Source organism: Ascaphus truei, chromosome 17, assembly GCF_040206685.1.
Source record: "Ascaphus truei isolate aAscTru1 chromosome 17, aAscTru1.hap1, whole genome shotgun sequence".
In the NCBI taxonomy this organism is placed as follows: Eukaryota; Metazoa; Chordata; class Amphibia; order Anura; family Ascaphidae; genus Ascaphus; species Ascaphus truei.
The window spans coordinates 25,764,872-25,783,572 of NC_134499.1; the positions used below are offsets into that span (position 1 = coordinate 25,764,872).

Here is an 18,701-nt window from a genome sequence, read left to right on the forward strand (position 1 = left end):
TTTATTGTCTCTCTGATAAGGACAGGGTGGGGCTAAGGGGAAAGAAAACACTTGATTGACAAAAACCTCCGCATTCAGAGGCCCCTCAGGAATTCAATTGACCGAATATGTGGGATTGCATATTTAATGTGTCAAATGGTTAATCAGAGAAAAGGGAATTCCACGTTGTCCCACTGAAATGTTCTATAAAACCCCTTTAGCAAATGATCTTGGTATCCATCGTTACTTATCCCAAACCACTGAAATCCAACTGTGCAGTTGCAAATGATTTCCCTCAGTGTTTATGAAGCTCCAGCATGTCGCCGTGAATCGTTATTCCGTTTAGGAACGAGTTGACGTCGCTATCGTGCAGTAATGTAATGTTATGTAAACGACACTTGGGAGCAGCAGCTCACAAGCATGCACCTGTGAATAGTGCGCGAGGGGCGGTAAAAGCAAGTAGGCGCTCTTCACTCGAACAGCGAGAAAACTGCACCATGTGCCAAAAGAACACAAACAAAGTAGGTCTGCGTCATACTGAGTAAATGTCCCTTCCTATAGAACTGGGAGAAAGTCTCTGTGGTAATCCCTTTTGCCTGGGATATAACAACATGGCAGGTGAAGCTTTAATTCTACTCTGATTAGGGAACTGTACTTACTTGGGACAAGAGCCAATAAATGGTAAGGGAGAGCAAAACGCAACCACAGTGTGTCCCTAAGGCCAGGGCCATGGTCAAAAAGACCGTGCTGACCCGCGCTGAGGGGAAACATCATCCCCATTGAGCAGGGCTTTAGAAGGCGCTTCCGCAGGCGTGCGGAGGCGTGCGGAATTGCAGCCGACAGCACAATTTAATTTTTCCCGCTGAGGGAAGAGCAGGGCCGGTCACGTGACCGCCAAAAGCCAATGGCAGTCCGTGACGTCGGCGCCGTGACATGGCGCGCTAGCCCTGCCTCCCACCCCGCCTCCCGCCCGGCTCACAAGCGCGCACGCTGACGCTCATGCAGGGACACAAAAAAGCTCCTGCTTGAGCAGGAGAGCATGAGCGTCAGCGCTGCCCAGCAATCTTGTTGTCACCATGTCCGAGGCCAAAGAGGATAACTGGGATCCTTTCAAACTAAAAAGTAGTTTATGAGTTAGTAATGGACAGTATTGTGTTCAAAAGCACAATGTGGATTGCACCTTTAACACCCTTAAGACATACCAGATACATCGAGGGCTTCTTTCCCAGGGGGTGACCGGGTCGACCTCTCCAAAGGGGCGGCCAACCCAATCGCAACACACGCGGAGCCCCCTCAGCTTCCTGTATCCAGCGACCAGCCACGTCATGGGATTGCTTCAGCAGCGACCACATTACCCGGAAGTGCCGGGGGTTCTGTTGGAACTCCGGTGCTGTCGGACCGCCTGACACTGAAAAAGGTAACAGTCACAGACCATTTTGCAAGCCTATGAGGGAAATCCTTTTTATTTGTTCCTCCCACTGTACAATAGCTTAGGGAGGGAAAACACAAAGTGCAGGCCTCAGAAATACGGCCTGCAGAAGATACACGATAAAGCAGCAACCCTGCCAGGTTCCTTTATTGATTGTTTTACAGAATTCAACCTGGGGTTCCTCCTAGCGCACACCCCGCTATTTTTATTTTTTTTACTCCGGGGGATGCTTCATCCAATAGGAAGCCCCTCTTGATGTTGAGTCTTCCTAACGGCCTGCGGGGCCCACAAGATTTGGTGGCCATTTTGAATTTGCCAAAAGTTGAGGAAAACACTGGCAACCATAACGGCAAGTATCTCGGCAAGCGGGGCGTCTTCGGCGCTAAAAGTAGCTCAGTTCAGCTGTTTAAAGAGCTGTATATAAAAAAACAACGGGGCAAGCCAGATTGCTGCTTAAAAGAGGCAATCCCAGCTGGACGGTTTCTCTCTCATTATTTATATATATATACAGTATATATATATTTTTTTTTACAGCAGATTGAAGCTGGGGGTCTCCGAAGCTGAACCCCATTAATTTCAGCTCCTGAGAACCCCCTTCCGGAGATACAGATAGGTGCCAGTAGCCACTCCAGTTCGACTAGAAGGGTTCACATAATTACCTCTTTTCAAAGCTCCTGCGGACCAATAGGAAGCTGTGATGTCACCCGGCGCGGCTTCCTATTGGCCCGCGTGACGCGGGAGCTTTAAACGTGCAGGAGATACCGGCGCCCCCTTCAGAGGTAAAAAGCAGGGGGTCCCTGGATTGCTCCTGTAACATTTCTTGTCAGCGAGAGGCGTTATAAGAGTGCTACAGCACAGTAAGTAATTAATTTATTACACGTTTCTAAAGGTATCACCACAAGTAAGGGGAAACTCGCATCCAAATGCTAAACAAAGGAGTCTCCGAGATCCAATCCAAAAATGTCAGCGTTGCTAACCTCTTGCTACCCCCCCCCCCCCCAATGCATTGCCATGGCAGGGAAGGGGTTAAACCCGCGCGCGATATGCCCAACGGCCCATGATGACTAGGTGTCTTAATATGCCTTTTATTATGTGATTAAAGCTACAATAAGGTATTTCCACGACAAGAGGGGAGAATATCGTTCTGCATCATTAAGCTCACAGCAGCCCAAAATGAAATTGCCGGCAGCGTGCCAAATCCCCTAATGAAGAGAGGCTCTCCGAGTTATTAGTGGATGAAGGGAAGGATAAAGCGTGAGTGCTGGTATATTTGATCCTCGCTAGGACTCGGGGAGACAGATGTACGGGGGGCTCTCTGCAATTGTCATTTGTTGGAGCTCCTTCCATAGCACAGAACTTGTTTTTTTTTTTTTACCTTTCTTTGGTCAGAGACATTTCAGCAACAAGCCAGGGAAGGGAGCATATTAAACCCCCTCTGTCATGGACGTGCGGATGTGCTGCAGGATATAAGTGGTTAAAATACAGTGGCAGATACCAAAAACCCAAAGAAGTGAGATTTTGTTCCCCCCCCCCATTTTGATGTCATGGCTTTATCAGTCAGATGCCACTGGAGTGTTAGAGAGTAGACCACATACTAAAAGTTAGTGAGAATCCCCCCAAATAAGTGAGCGTTAAGAGGTGTGTTATCTCCTTTTGCTTTTTGTACATTCTGAATGAACCTTCCTGGATAGGAGGCTGAGAATAAGACTGAAGTCCTCGCATTAAAGTAACTGAGTAAATCACAACGTCCCAGCTTGACGCAGTAGTTCTCAACCAGGGTGTCATGGAAGTCTGGTATGCCTCAACCCTCTGCCAAGCATGCCACGGAAACGTGGCATGCTGCGACCTCTATCAAGGGTGCCACGGTCCCTGGCTGCTCCGTGAGGCATGTCCTCTGCTGCCTGGAAATGTAGAGGCTGTGATCCGCCTCGCGTCTCTCTGCCCGGCACAGAGGAGAGAGAGAGAGGAACCCCTCCATCTACAGACAGCGCAAGACTCATCCGCTGAGCAGCTGACATGTTTTAGATGTGTGGGCAGGTGGGAGGGACGGGTGAAGGCGTGGGGGCTCTATGTGGGGAGGAGAGTGTGATGGCTTTGTATGGGGCAGAGAAGTGTTGAAAGCTTTGTGTGGGGTGGTGGAAGGTGTGGAGTGCATGAGAAGGGGGTGGATGTGATATGTATGATCAAGAAAGAGGGCGAGTGTGCTGTCAGAGAAGGGATGATACATGTGGAGTGTGTGTTAAGTAAAAGGGTGATGCCTGTGAAGAGGACGAGTGTGTTGGGTGTAAGCGAGGACGGGGATGAGCGAGGTCAGAGGATCAGGGGCACCCCAAGATTTTAAAAAATCCTTTAGTGTGACCCTGCACAAAAAAGGTTGAGAAGCACTGGCTTAAAGAATCAACACATAACCACATAGGATACTATGCTCCATGCAATGTCGGATTACAGGACATACTTGAAAACGAGAGGTAACGCTCAATGTATTACTTCCTAGTAAAACATTTTATAAATAAATATGTTATACAATGATATGGCATAATAGTTAATGCATGCCCTCATTCTCTCCCATCTGGACTACTGCAACCTTCTTCTTACTGGCCTCCCCGCCTCGCAGCTTCTACCCTTCAATTTATTCAAAATGCTGCTGCTGCAAGGAAAACATCGCTCTCCTCTCGGTCAATTTCTGAAAACTCTGTTGGGTTCCTATCAAACTGCATTCACTACACATTATTTCTCTCTTTCCAGGCTCTTTCCACCTCCCTATATCTCAGCTTTAATCTCTCGCTATACCCCTACTCACTCCTTACCCTCTGCTCAGGCCTGTCCACTCTACCCCATTTGTCACTACAGTTCTCTCACACAAACCCCTTCCCCCACATTGCCCCCTACCTCAAACTCTGTAACTCCCTCTATATGTCCTCCAAGTTCCTCCTCTCTCAAACATCAATACCCATCTGAGAACGCACCTGTTCAATTATACATTTAAATAATCCTTGATGACCCCTACTAAGCTCTTATACCTACTGTAATGCAGGGGTGCGCAAACGTGTTCCTCTGCGCTCCCCTGCCTGCTCTCCCCCACTGGACCCTCCCCCCCCCCATGTCTCTGGGGTTGTTGACGCTGCGTCGGCATGTGACATTTCATTTAAATGCTTTGGGAAGAGCGCGGGGCCTCTGTAAGCAGTGCGCCTTTACAGAAAATCTCGCGCCCCCCAATTTGCGCACCCCTGCTCTGATGCACTCAAATTTATTCCTACTGATTCTGTTACTCACCCCGCACGCCGATTAGATTGCAAGCTCTTTGGGGCAGGAACTCCCTTCTCCCAATGTTACATTTATGTCTTGATGCACTTATCCCATCTGTATTATCATATTCTATATTGTAATATTAATGTATTAGTGTAAGAATGGTAAAGCGCTGTGTAGCTGGTTGGTGCTATACATATAAAATACATACATACAGAATTGATCATTTTCACGCACGCTTCTTCCATAGAACCCCATCGCGCACAGGGTGCAAACATTGTTACACAATGCTGTAACGCTGTCACACAGAGTGCCTGCGTTTGACTGACTCACACTGTACAAAACTGTTCCGTAACTCATCCTGATACATCTGCTTTTGCCCCGGGCACAATGCCAGAACCAATCAATACTGCGTTTTATTACTTGACCGATAGGAAGATTTTTTTTTTTTGCAGCGAATCACCGGATTCTTAATATAACATTTGTTCCCAAGAGACGATGCAGTTACATCCATCTCAAACGTACTTAACCCCTTAAGTGCCTGCACGCACCCACCACTCTAGCAGTGAAGGGGTCCCGTCTTGGTTAGCATAGAAGGTTACAATGAACCAGGATTGTGAAAGCACCAGGATTTCTTTTGCACATCGTGCAGCAGAATTGCAGAGTACTGTGTGGCAGGCCTGTGGGGTTCGAGCTAGGGATATTATACAATGCACTTCAACAATGGGAGTTGCGTTGCCTAATCAGGGGTGTTCAACTCCAGCCCTCAAGACCTCCCCAAATGGGCGGATTGTAAGGATATCCCAGCTTCAGGACAGTTGGCTTAATCAGTCCCTGCTTCAGCACAGGTGGCTTAATCAGTCCCAGCTTCAGCACAGGTTGCGCAATCAGCCCTGCTTCAGCACAGGTGGCTCAATTGAGTCACCTGTGCTAAAGCTGGAATATCCTTAAAACCTGGCCTGTTGGGGGATCTTGAGGACGGGAGTTGAGCACCTCTGTCCTAAATGACACTGGGCACACGGCTTTCCTCTGTTACATAAACTGCGGAGCGCATTCCGGACACCGACACGACTCAGTTGGTTCTGCCTGCTGCACTTCTCAGCCTGCGAACCATCCCCAGTCATCAGACCCAGACTGTATGAGAAACATGGCCACGCAGAGGGCTCCCTATCCGCCTGGTCTAAACACAAGCAGCCGCACAAACAATGTGACCTCGAGCCTGCTGTGGCGGTCATACCATCACGAGCCGGTTTCCGGGTGGGGGAGGGGTGGGTGTGGGGTGGGGTATGGTAGGGTGGGGTATGGTAGGGTGGGGTATGGTAGGGTGGGTTGGGTTGGGTGGGGTGGGGTAGGGTGGGTTGGGTTGGGGAGGGTGGGGTGGGGTATGGTAGGGTGGGTTGGGGAGGGGTGGGTGTGGGGTGGGGTATGGTAGGGTGGGTTGGGGAGGGGTGGGTGTGGGGTGGGGTATGGTAGGGTGGGTTGGGGTATGGTAGGGTGGGTTGGGATAGGATAGGGTGGGGTGGGGTGGATTAACACACAGAGGGCGAGAAGTCTTCTTACCTTCTCTTCAAAGCCCTGATGTGAACCCTCACCTATAATTATACCAAGAATGCCGGGGGACTATATAACAGGGGCAGCTATAAATGGCAGCAGGGCAGCATTAACCCCTTCCCTGCCAAAGGAGCTAGCAAAGCATTGCTCATCATGATATACAATCAGTATGCCAAAGTGTGACAGTGATCAAAGAGATCAGTGACGCTACTATAGTGGTACTATGTATTGTATAGAGCAGGGGGGCTCAACTCCAGTCCTCAAGCCCCCCCCCCCCACCTCCCCCCCAACAGGCCAGGTTTTCAGGATTTCACAGCTTCAGCACAGGGTGGCTCAATCAGAGGCTCAGTCGAAGACTGCACCACCTGTGTTGAAGCAGGGACTGATTGAGCCACCTGTGCTGAAGCTGGGAAAACCTGACCTGTTGGTGGGGCTTTGAGGAGTGGCGCTGAGCACCCCGGCTGTAGAGAATGACTGGTTCTTATTTGTAATTCATTTTCAGGGGAATTATGCGTAACATTTAAAAATGATTGAGCTTTTTTATTTTCTAAAAAAAAAACCGAAGTGGAACAGTTGCTTTACACGCCCCTCTTATCCTGTTCTACCTCACGTATTATTATCTTTTACCAACATATTCCGTAGCGCAGTACAATGTGGGAGCCGCTGCTTGGAAAATGAAGACCTTTTGAGAAGAACTTTCGTCCCGGCTTTAACAAAACCGCTCTTGTAAATCGGGAGGAGTACCTTTGCTTTTTACTGGCACGTCACTGCCCGTGATTGAATACAGGTAGTCATCAACATCCCTTCTCAAACTGAAACACACAGCGACCTCTACTAGCGAGTCTGGGAATTACAGCTGTAACACATACAATTCAGATATGGTCTGACTCTAACATGTTCTACCTTTAGAAGATGTTGTGGACCATTTTTGTCTCAGTATGAACTCCCACGCATCTATATCCTGCTCCTGCTTCCTGAGAGATGGCGTTCTATGCCAGCTTCCTATCAACTACAATAGCAATACTAAAGGATGCAAACAGCATCAGAACTGAGCAGTTTCCCAAACAGAACTCTGTAGCAGAGCTACATTATATATATATATATATATATATATATATATATATATATATATATATATATATATATATATAATAACAAAGGGATAGGCACACCATAAATACGCAATAACGTTTAATTTATTGGCCCAACATTTCAGCTACCCACTGAAGCCTTGGGTAGTCAAAATGTTGAACCAATAAAATATATTTTTTTGCATGTTCATGGTGTGTCTATCCCTTTGTTATTTTTGTACAGAACCTTTCAAGCACTCTGTCCAGTAGTGTGGCTTATACTAGCCAAGTGTGTGCCCAATACACACACACACACACACACACACACACACACACACACACACACACACACACACACACACACACACACACACACACACACACACACACACACACACACACTGCATAGCTACATTATATAAATAAAGAAAATTGTTTAAATTGATTTCAAATGTCCAATTACTGACAACGAAATTAAAAAAGTAGCGTATAATTCAGCAAATAAAAGAAGAGACAGCTGTCATTTCCGACTCAAACGTTAACAGACGAAGACACAAGAAGAATACAGTTTTCCCCCTGATTCCGCATTTCCAGCTCGGATTAGGTTTAGGTATTGTTAACCCGTGCATTGCTGGAAGAGCAGGCAATGAACTTAATATACCAAACATAGCTCCGATAGGCGCCAGGGAACGCATTGGGAGTGAAAGGGTTTTCACTGTCAGAAAATAAGCAAAAAGTTGGTCGCCCCCCTGCAGGCAGAGGGCACATCATGTTATTCTCAGGCCCACGTGTAAGGATATCACACACTTGGCGCAATGTTCTGCCAAACTCCAATTCCAGGCAGAGTTCAGCATCAAAAGCTATCCTGTTACTGTATCTGTCTCTGAATCTCTTCACTGCCAGAGAAGCACTGCAATGCCTTGCAATGCTCACCAGGCACTAAAAAGGGTCATTTAACCATGGTCCTTCTTCTGACCCAATTCCAGAAGGGTTCAAAGTATCACAAAGCTGACCCGTCCAGCAGGGAATTAACTAAAACCACCAAACATGGAGACAATGATTTTCCAAGGTTGCCTTGAAATTTAAGGACAACCATACTAGTTTTATAACTCCAACTATTGCTTATAGGTACCTCGCTTCATAGCAGTCACCCCTGAAATTGTCTAACGCAAATAGTACAACACAGACTGAACAATACACACATCTACAAAACAATGTGAAATTATTATCTCCAGATTTTTAGTCTATTTACACATGCGGTCGATTCCCTTATCCCGTTGGCAGCCAGGAGGGTTAATAAGCTCAGGTAACTCCTGCTGCACAAAGAGAAAACCCCCATGCACATCTGCAAATGAATCTCGTGCTGTTTACCTGGCAAACTTCATACAGCAATCTGTATTCCTCGTCTTGTCTCCGCAGGCGACACAGGCTGCATCCCATGTTTACTGAAGGTCAGACCTCACGCATGCATGCAGTTATCCTATACAGTACGGGAGAGTCCGTGCAACTGCTCCAATTCACATTGGTCCGTGCAACTGCTCCAATTCACATTGGTGACAGAAGGCAACTGTTCGTCCTCTGTGCCTTCCCTCTTTTCCTTCTCAGCACACAGCCCTCCCTCTACTGCTCGAGTCAGGCGGCTGTACAGTGGTCCAGCGCACACACTAAATACTGCTACTCATGCATATTAATCAGATCCCATTGACTATTCATTCCACACGGCGATACGGAAGCTATAATTGCGGACTACGAGAGACAAAATATATCTTATTAACAAGCAAGCGCGTGTTGTTTACTTGTAATACAACAAGACCCAGAGCATTTTCCTGCAATTACAGATAAACAGGGTAACACGATTTGACGGCAGTCACTTGGGACAGCTCCCACTGTTTTGCAGAGATCTGTACATGCGTGTAACCTGGAAGCACGGTGAGGCTACAGCAACAGTATGGTTGTCAAGTTTTAGGAGATATGGACCCGGGATTATTGTGTGGCACCGGAAATATGGAGCTTTGACACATTAAAACGCGGGGCACTAAATCTAGGCATCGTCTTGAAACAGGTGCACATCTAGGACGATGAAAAGATCAGGTTTTCAGGATGTCCCAGCTTCAGCAAATATGGCTCAATTAGAGGGTCAAAGCCCCTGTGCTGAAGCAGGGATTCATTGAGCCACCTGTCCTGAAGCAGGAACTAATTGAGCCATCTGTGCTGAAGCAGGGGCTGATTGAGCCACCTGTGCTGAAGCAGGGGCTGATTGAGCCACCTGTGCTAAAGCTGGGATATCATGAAAAACCTGACCTGTTGGGGGGTGGGGAGGGGAGGTTTGAGGACTGGAGTTGTACATGACAGATCAATACCCACATAAAGTATCACTGACCTGAAGAACTTACAATCGGATTTTTTATAAACTAGGTGAATTACCAAAGATCACACAGAGCTGTTACATGGTCGCACGACCTCGGAGACATAATTTACCTGCTGAAATGATCTTGGTTTTGAGTGAAATACATATATCCTTTGAATCAAATATTCATTTGTTGGAAGGTGCAACACTGATACTCATTGATTCTCCAGCTCCCATTTGCTCCTGTTTGTCCTGCACCGTTCTTCTGCTCTGCACTTTTTGGGAGGTAAAGGGAGGTTCTCGAGCAGCGGGAAAAAAATCACAATAGCTAGTTAAAGAAGCAATCCAAGACGGTGATTCTGTTGGCAATTTTTACATCTTTTTAACAGGAATGTAGAAGGGGGTCTCCAGAGCTGAACCCCATTCATTTCAGCTGCGGGGACCCCCTGCTTCCAGAGATACAGACCTCCTGTATGGGGTGCTGGTCGCAGCTCCAGCTGGGCTAGTTGGGATTTCAAGTTTAAAGCTCCCCCGTCACGCGGGCCAATAGGGCGCCGAATCTGATGATGTCACGGCATCCTATTGGCCCGCTGGGTGCGGGGGGGCTTTGAAACTCTGTTATTACATGAACCCTGCTAGCTGGGCATCTACCGGCAGCCTGGAGGTCTGTATCTCCAGAAGCAGGAGGTCCCCAAAGCTGAAATGAGTGGGGTTCAGCTCCGGACACCCCCTGCTTCAATCCTATGTTTAAAAAATAAAAATTGACAACAAAATTGCATGCTTGGATTGCCTTTAATGAGCAACTCTGAAGCCTCCTCCCTTCTGAGTAGTATGGATAATATGGATAGTATGGATAGTATGGATAATATAGGATGTTTAATTTACATTCAGCAGAACCTAAACTCCACCGAGATCAATGTCCTCCTAAACAGCACCAATAAATTATACGGGTTGTAGATTAAGGTGACACAAAACATGTACACACTTCTTGGCATCCAATTTATGGAGAACGAGGTTTAGCTCAGTAATTGGCTACGTTAGTGAAGCAGAGTTAGCAGGGCATAGAAAATGCCATTTCTGAAACGGGCATCTGTCACTCAGTGTGCTGGGCAAGGTGGCATCTCATTGCTCATTTATGTCAGTGATGCAGAGACGTCTCACAACCAGGACTTTACATACGTCTGGATATCAAATCGGGATTTTAGCCATATTAAAGGTGCAGTCCTCCTGCTCGATCCACCCCGAACCTCCCTCTTTATTTTTCTACCATGATGGGAAGCAGGTTTCCTGAGATACTTATAGCTAAAGGTAACTCGGTACCATCCCCTACAGGGGAAACAAAATGGAGGTTTAAATCTCCTGCGTCATGCAGGCCAATAGAAAGCTGCAATGTCATCAGTCCGAGCTTCGTATTGGCTCGCATGATTTATTTATAACAATGTGTTACCAGGAAGTAATACATTGAGAGTTACCTCTCGTTTTGAAGTGTGTCCTGGACACAGAGTTATGGTGACAAATACATGGTTACAAATACATAGTTACATTAAGTGAGCAGGGTATACATTATATACAAGACATTGCATGCACAGTAAGAGAATATATATTATAGGCGTATGTAACAGTTACAGACCAGATTAAAATGTGAGACCGCTTTAGTTTTGAAAGAAGTTAGCCTGGTGGCGGCTCTGAGAGGCTCCAGTAGACTGTTCCAGTTGATGCCAAGGATTTAAATACAAAGTAGCACCTGCTGCACCTTTACCGATATGTATCGCAGAAACTGGGGGATCCCCGGAGAGGAAATTACCCCTATTCATTTCCGGTGGCCCCCTGCTTTCCGTCTATGTAAAAAAAAAGGGGAGTAGGGGGTCAGCTTCTTTAAACCAAAGCTTAAGAAGGACTGTGTACAAGTCTATGCCATGTAACAGTGGCGGGGTGTGAGTGGCTAACACACAAAGACTAAATGCTACAGATCAGATGTAACAGTTTAGGGGTGTGTGAAGTCGTTCTATTTCAGGGACGTTCAACTCAGTCCTCAAGGGCCCCCAACAGGTCAGGTTTTAAGGATATCCCTGCTTCAGCACAAGTGGCTCAATCAGTGACCCAGTCAAAGACTGAGGACTGGAGTTGGCCGACCCCTGTTCTATTTAATATGCATTTATTTCAAAATGTGTGGTTTTTTGCTATGCAAGCAAATTTTCCCAGCGTTTCTCATATAGCATTACGAAAACCGCCAAACTTTAATAAGGTTGTAGCAAAACCCACTGTAACAGTGCATTCCCACTTTCACCAGAAAGGTCCCGATCTCCTAAATGATACTAAGTCCTAATGAAATTTACAGCCTATGTAAATGAACTGGCCAACAACAGTGGCGTTATATCGCAAAATAAGACCCCGATTTAGAGTTGTCCAAAAATAGGAGCAAAACACTGATGGCGCGGTTGCTAATCTAATAACCCCATTGTCAGAGCTACAGCGCGTCTATACCTAATTTCTTCAAATGAGCTCAACGTGGGCGTTCCCCATTACATTGCACCTGTCTTGTATGGGTTGGTTTAATGGTTGTTTAAAATCACGCCCCAACATGGACAAAGTGCAAACTTTGCTACACTACAAGGACCGACCATTTCCAGGACTTTCTCTTGGAAACCATGGCTGCAAATGCCGCTTATTCAGCCGCGCGCGCTTCAGGATAATAGATGTAGACCAGGCAGAAGAGAAACAATGTATCCCGTTAGAGTTAATATGTTTGGCCGGCCTGATGCACTCAATGGGCACTTTGACATCCCGTGAAATGTTCTGTGGCGTTCAGCGCGCTGGCGGCCTGCGTCCTGCATCGGGATATCGCGGCGCTCGCTGCTTCTCCTGTGCAGAGTGGTTCCAACCTGAAAGAAGGCCCCGGAAAGTAACACTATATAGGGCGTGTACTCATTCCCTGAAGCGTAAAGGTAACACGGATGTATTTATTCGGCGCAACCGCAAAGGTTTACACACAGCCGTGTTACGCTTAAATTAAGCGAAGCCAACGGCCCCAATCTGAGACCTCATTACAATATTTTAAGAACAGGGGTTTACGACTCTGTTTACTTTCTAACTGAGCGATGGTGCATCGCTATCAACTTTACGACAACGCTATGTTTGCGACTACGTATAAACTCCAAATCAAGAGCAAGGTGACTCGCAGCCTAACACCATTTAGCAAATGTGGTCGAAATGTCAGGAAACACTGGTGAGAGTTTGGGTTGTGTCATTTTCTCTTTGATTTTCACGGTGATTAATTTTTTTTATCCCATCACAGATGAGAAGTCTTTAATTTCCTGTGGTTCAGTAACTTCATACCAGACACTCAATGCTGGTGCACTTAAACCTTCATGCATTGGGTAATTACCTTGATATAGGGCTTTTTTGGGCCATGGAAAGGTCACACGTGGGTTCTGCGTTTCTGTCTTGATGGGAACATAATCCAAGGTGAGTTTTCTAGTTTAGCTGCGGATCCACAAATACATGGAAGGCCTGCACAATCTAGCACGTGACAAAAATGTGTTTCCTACAGTGTTGCAAAGAACTCAGATTTGCCCCTTCTCAAACAACCCACAATTCGCTACGTGAGGGCAACGGTAAACCAATAACACGAAGCAGCTCTACATTACGCAAATGCATTTCTTGATAATGAGCAGGCATAATAGATATAGAGAGGTCTAATACTTAGATATTTAATGAGCAGGCACCAAGTTTTTCTTCTTCACTACAGATCTTCTCAAATAAAATAATAGCATGTTCTTGTATAGATGCTAGTTTTTACGTACAGGGACATTTTGCAGGCACAGGTCCCTGCCCCGTGGAGCTTACAATCTATGTTTTTGGTGCCTGGGGGATGGTGACTTGCCCCAGGTCACAAGGAGCCGACACCGGGAATTGAACCAGGTTCCCCGAAACTCTTCAAACTCAGTACCAGTCAGTGTCTCTACTCACTGAGCCGCTCCTTATCCTTAAATGGTGCGTTGGGAATCCACCAGGATTTTATTATGGCAAATTGTGATGCTGTGAAGCACTGAAGACCCTCTGGCAGCGTATGGGTTAATGATGATTAGCATTCTTAGTGGATTTAGCTGCTTTACAAAAAAAAAAAAAAAAGAAAAAAGATAAGTACTGTAATGTCAATTATTTAGTCAAATCCTGCATTATTCCCCCCATTAAACGATTTGCTTGCAAAGCAGTATGCTGCATGTCAAACTACAGTAATTGAGCCAATAATATGAAATATTTTATTGAGCATTGAATGTAGTGGGACGTCTCAGAGCCCAGGTAGTTGGGTAACCTTATTCTTTTGTTTCGGAGGCACAATATTTTTTTTACACTAACGGTCTACAGAGCATGTGGATTAAACTGCATACAAATCCACACGTTTCTATATCCCATATTAAGGACTTTATTCTTTATCATCTACAGTGGCCGATCGGGACGCAATTCCCAACTGACTTCAACTATTATTCATTTGCAAAGCACCAACATATTCCGCAGCACGGTACAAATGGGGGTACAGAGATTTGATAATTACATAAACAGAGTTCCATACAAATAAGGACAGATGTGCACAAGCAGATACAGAAGGGAATGAGGGCCCAGCTGCTGAGCACTTACACTGCAGAGGGAAAGAGGGACAGTGTTGAAACAAAAGGTGAAGTTGCTGCTCATTGTGGCATGGAGCATATATCATGTTGGAGTATATATCATGTTGGAGTATGGTCCAGCCAGACAGCCGATGCCTTTAAGGTTCAATGGGGAATGTTGTCTGAAAAGTCTCATTCAGCCACTTCAGCAGATATAGAATAAGTCCCTATCACTTAAACCCATGTGCATTGCCCCATAATGACTTGATAATTACCCAATGGAAGCTGTTTGATACAGCAAGGTATATATTGAAAGTTTCATGACGTATATAAAAAAAACCGCTACATTTTCTGAAAAAACAGATCACAACAAGGCTTATTATTCTTATCTCAGTGCCTCTCCGTCTCTTCGCAATCCTCTTCAAGGAGATAAACATTTGGTGCTCAATGAACCTCTAGAGCCGGTTGTTAAACTTGACCTCCCTGGTCTCTGGTCAGTGAGAGAGGTTAAGCATGATCTGCAGTTGCCAGTAATGCATTCTAATGGCTGCAGTGGACATCCCCGGAAAACACTGATACATTTAAAAGAGGTCTCAGTTGTGTATGAGTGAACTTTTAACCTGCCTTTCGGGAACCAGGCTGGCCTGGAATTTTCGTCCCAATCTAATTTCATCCTTTTGTCTTCCTACACTCTCAATCTTTGTAAACTCTCACTAGAATGCACCGTACAGCGTCGAGTCATTCATTTGCCAAAAATGGATGCTTGTAGGCCAGTTAAAACCCACAGCTATTGTTCTGCTTAATGCACCACTAATGCAATTACCAAGTGCAGAAGAGCCCGTTGTAAGGAATATATATATATACAAGACGAGGCAGGAATCAGGGAGGCTGCAGCTGATACTTCACAATGAATCTTTGTTTAGTATGTGAAGTGGAAAATAACATAACGTGTGTGCGTGTGAGGGGTTGAGGACACACCACAAAGACTATGTACCCCCCTTCCCTCCTCCTGAATGGCAACATTTAATGCAATGAAATGCATAATTTAAGGCCGGCCTTAGGGCAAGGCCGCCACCTTGGGCCCCACGCCTTCGAGGGCCCCACGCCCCCTCCTTCTGTCAGCGCCGGGATACAACTTCCACCCGACCGGGAGGGAGGAACCGGAGGAGGGAGCGCGGACCCCCCAAACCCCCCCTCCCCAGCTCGCCCCTACCTTCGGTCGGAAGTTGGATCCCGGCACTAACAGGAGGAGGGGGAGGAGGATGCGCGCGGTGTGTGTTCCTTTGTTAGAGGGTTGTTACCTTTTCCGGAGCGGGCTGCCTCCTGTAGCGGCGCGTTGCCATGGCGACCGCCGTCAAATGATGCCGTGCCGTCATACGACGATGCGTTGCCATGGCAACGTAACATCACATGCCGTCATGACGCCGCCGGAGTGCTGAGCGACAAGGTAAGTCCCCTTAACCCATTTACAGGGGGGCTCCACTACCAGCGTGCCGCTTTGGGCACCGCATGGACTAATTCCGGTAGATGCCAGCGATATATATACCTGAGCCAGTGTACGTGCCAATCTGATTTATGTGTAAGTCAGGAAAATTCGGCGAGTACTGTGTGTCATCAATCCACTTGCTGATGGGTTCGAGCTTCAACCAATAGGAGCAGAGTAAAGACATTGGTACTTTGTGTGACGATTCTGATACAAGCCAAAGGCATAAAAACCATTCTTCTTCATTTCCTCATTTTGCCTAGTAAGGTGATAAAACTAATTTAACACTGTTTCCATTTCTTCATAGCTTATTTAAATTCTTTATTTACTATGAGCTGACATTTGTTTAGCAGACCAGGACACAAATTATACAAATATATCGCAATAAGGTCTTAAAATCAGCAGCCCAGAAACTACGACATATTTCTCATGTTGGCCCGATAACACTCAAGGTGCTGTACAAACTAATAGAATTTAACACAAACACAAATTGTACAGCTAACATACTATACCAGGGGTGAACAATTCCAGTCCTCAAGAGCTACCAACAGGTCAGGTTTTCAGCATACCCCTGCTTCAGCACAAGTGGGTCAATCAGTGGCTCAGTCTTCAGCTGACTTCGAAGACTGAGCCAATGATTGAGCCACCTGTGCTGAAGCAGGGATATCCTGAAAGCCTGACCTGTTGGTAGTTCTTGACGACTGAAGTTGTGCACCCATGTTCTATATATATTAAGAGTGAGCCATTAGAATCCTATTATTAAGAAATAAAGTACAACACAGATAAGTCTTATTAGCTGTAATAAAGTAAATCTTCTGTGAAATGTAATTTTAGACCTTAAGTAGCTGCATGAATTATGTATAAGATAAATTAATACTTCAAGCCATTTAAAGCTCCTTGTTGGTTAGATGCAGAGGACAAGAACCTTTCGGATATCAGGTAGATAAGCCTGTGATACATATTTGTCATTTACAAATATAAAACGATGACACCATTGTTCATTTGGAGCCAAATTCTGAAATGTTTGGCTGCGATTTTCAGAGGTACGTTCACATGCACTTCTGCGTGGCATTGAGGGCATATTTACTAAACAGTGCTATTTCATAACACACCTTCCGACAGCGGAAGGCACTTTATGGCTCATTAAAGTGAGGTATCGTCGGGCGCCGGTTTCTCTGTCAGAGCAATGTTTAGTAACCACGTCGTTAATCGTAAAGCCTCCATTATCTACCAGTGAATGGGGATTATTATGCATTACGAAGATTGGGAAATTGACGCCTCCCCCTCTTCACACAACAAGTTAACAAGAAAGTAAAGGAAATAAATAAAAAGATAAGCCGCTCATGTTGTCTTTGATCACCAGGTAGAAGCTAGAGGTTCAAAGCTGGACAAACGCCATAATTTCTTTCAGTTTACTGTCAGCAAGTGAAAAACAAGTGCAGGCGTTCCTCGCTTATCCGCCGGAAACCGTCCCGCAAACCGTCGTCGGATAACGGGCCGTCAGATTGTGGGTCCGTGCTAATCCGCCGTTGCGAGCCTCAGGTAAATTGTTCCGACGTCGGATTATGCGTCCAGCGGAATGCATTATGCGGCGTCGGATAAGCCGTTCAACGGATAACGGAAAGTCGGATACTGAGGACACCTGTATATGCAAAAGATAGGAAATCCTGGGGAAAGGATAGGCTTGCCTAGATAATCACCCCCCTAGATTACTTGGCTGAGAATCGCATGAAGAAAGCCCAAATCCACAAAAGATGTTATTTCATGCAGTTATAAACCAGGTCCCATTCCTGGGTATTACCAGTTCTTGTAAAGGCCACATTGTAGGTGGAACACAGTGGAAATACAAGCATTGGGTTCCTAGCTTGCTTAGGCCTCGGTCCCGCTGCGCTCGTTGGCGCGGGCGGCCACACGCGAGTTCCCCACCAGCAGGGGAATCCTGCGGAGCCGGTCCCGGTCCCCCCTGGCGGCACAGCGCACTACACGCGGCACAGCGCACTACACGCTGTGGCGCGTCAGCCGCTATGGGATACAAGAAAATGGTGATCCCTAGCGTTGACGCGTCTCGTGGTGTGGCTGTGAGCCAATGGGGAGGGGAGGCTTCGGGAGGAGGAGAGGCTTCGGGGAGCGGGGAGGAGTGTGGGGGGAAAGCAGCGTGAGTGCCTGTCTGTGTGTGTGTCTGAGTGCGTGCGTGCGTGCCTGTGTGTGTGTATGTGCGTGCCTGTCTGTGTGTGTGTATGTGTGTGCCTGTGTGTGTGTGTGTGTATATGAGTGCCTCTGTGTGTGTGTGTGTGTGTGTGTTGCTTACCATCAGCATCTCCAGCCCGAGTCCCTGGAGGGGGTGGGGAGAATAGCGGGTCCCTCCGCTCAAGCCACGCCCCCCCTCCCTGTCAAACCTCCCACTCCCGCCCACCTCCCGCTCCCTACAGACCGCATATCGGTCTGTGTATGTCAGCGCCCCGCCTGTCTGCAGTGCAGGCGCGCTGACTCTGGGAGCGGGGCCTTAGCTGACGAGCATTAAGCATACTGAAAGAACAAGAACAGAGCAACAGGAAATGAACACATCTCGGAACCTATGGTGAGAATTCTGGAAAGAGCGATGTTTATCCTGGGGCTCCTTCCACCGATACCATGCCAGAGAGTTTCCCGAAAACAGATGCTCCCAAATATTACTGGTGTTGGATCAGACGTCCCAACGCGCTTGTGTACGATCCTGTACACATTTCGAGTCTTCGCTTCGTCATCCGAGATTTGGATAATGTGCTGGTTTACAATGTTTTATATGCGAGTTTTTAATTGCTCTTCTCTACATAAAGATTTGTTTTAAAGTCTACACGTGTCCTCCTCGCTCTTTCTTGTTTTTTTTTGTTACTACTAGTGAAAATTGGATCGAGGATATCCTGGAGGTCAGAATGCGCGAAACTATTTCTGCGCATTAGCATCGCTCACTAATAAAACCGATAGGGAGAGGTTGAAGCAGACATATCAC

At 46.6% G+C, this 18,701-nt stretch overlaps 1 protein-coding gene across 4 annotated transcripts in view; it reads right to left on the reverse strand.

Moving 5' to 3' along the window:
- The window catches only part of PDZRN3 (PDZ domain containing ring finger 3), a 212,174-nt gene that overhangs the window by 40,543 nt on the left and 152,930 nt on the right, over nucleotides 1–18,701 (reverse strand). The window contains exon 1 of one of the 4 annotated variants that reach the window (XM_075574339.1): nucleotides 8,647–8,863. The exons of 2 other annotated variants lie outside the window; for them this stretch is intronic. In XM_075574339.1, coding sequence (XP_075430454.1) covers nucleotides 8,647–8,715 — 69 coding nt within the window. In that variant the 5' untranslated portion in view covers nucleotides 8,716–8,863. Of the gene's footprint in view, nucleotides 1–1,181; nucleotides 1,294–8,646; nucleotides 8,864–18,701 lie in introns of those variants that run through there. One more of the 4 variants, XM_075574338.1, reaches the window with a different exon arrangement.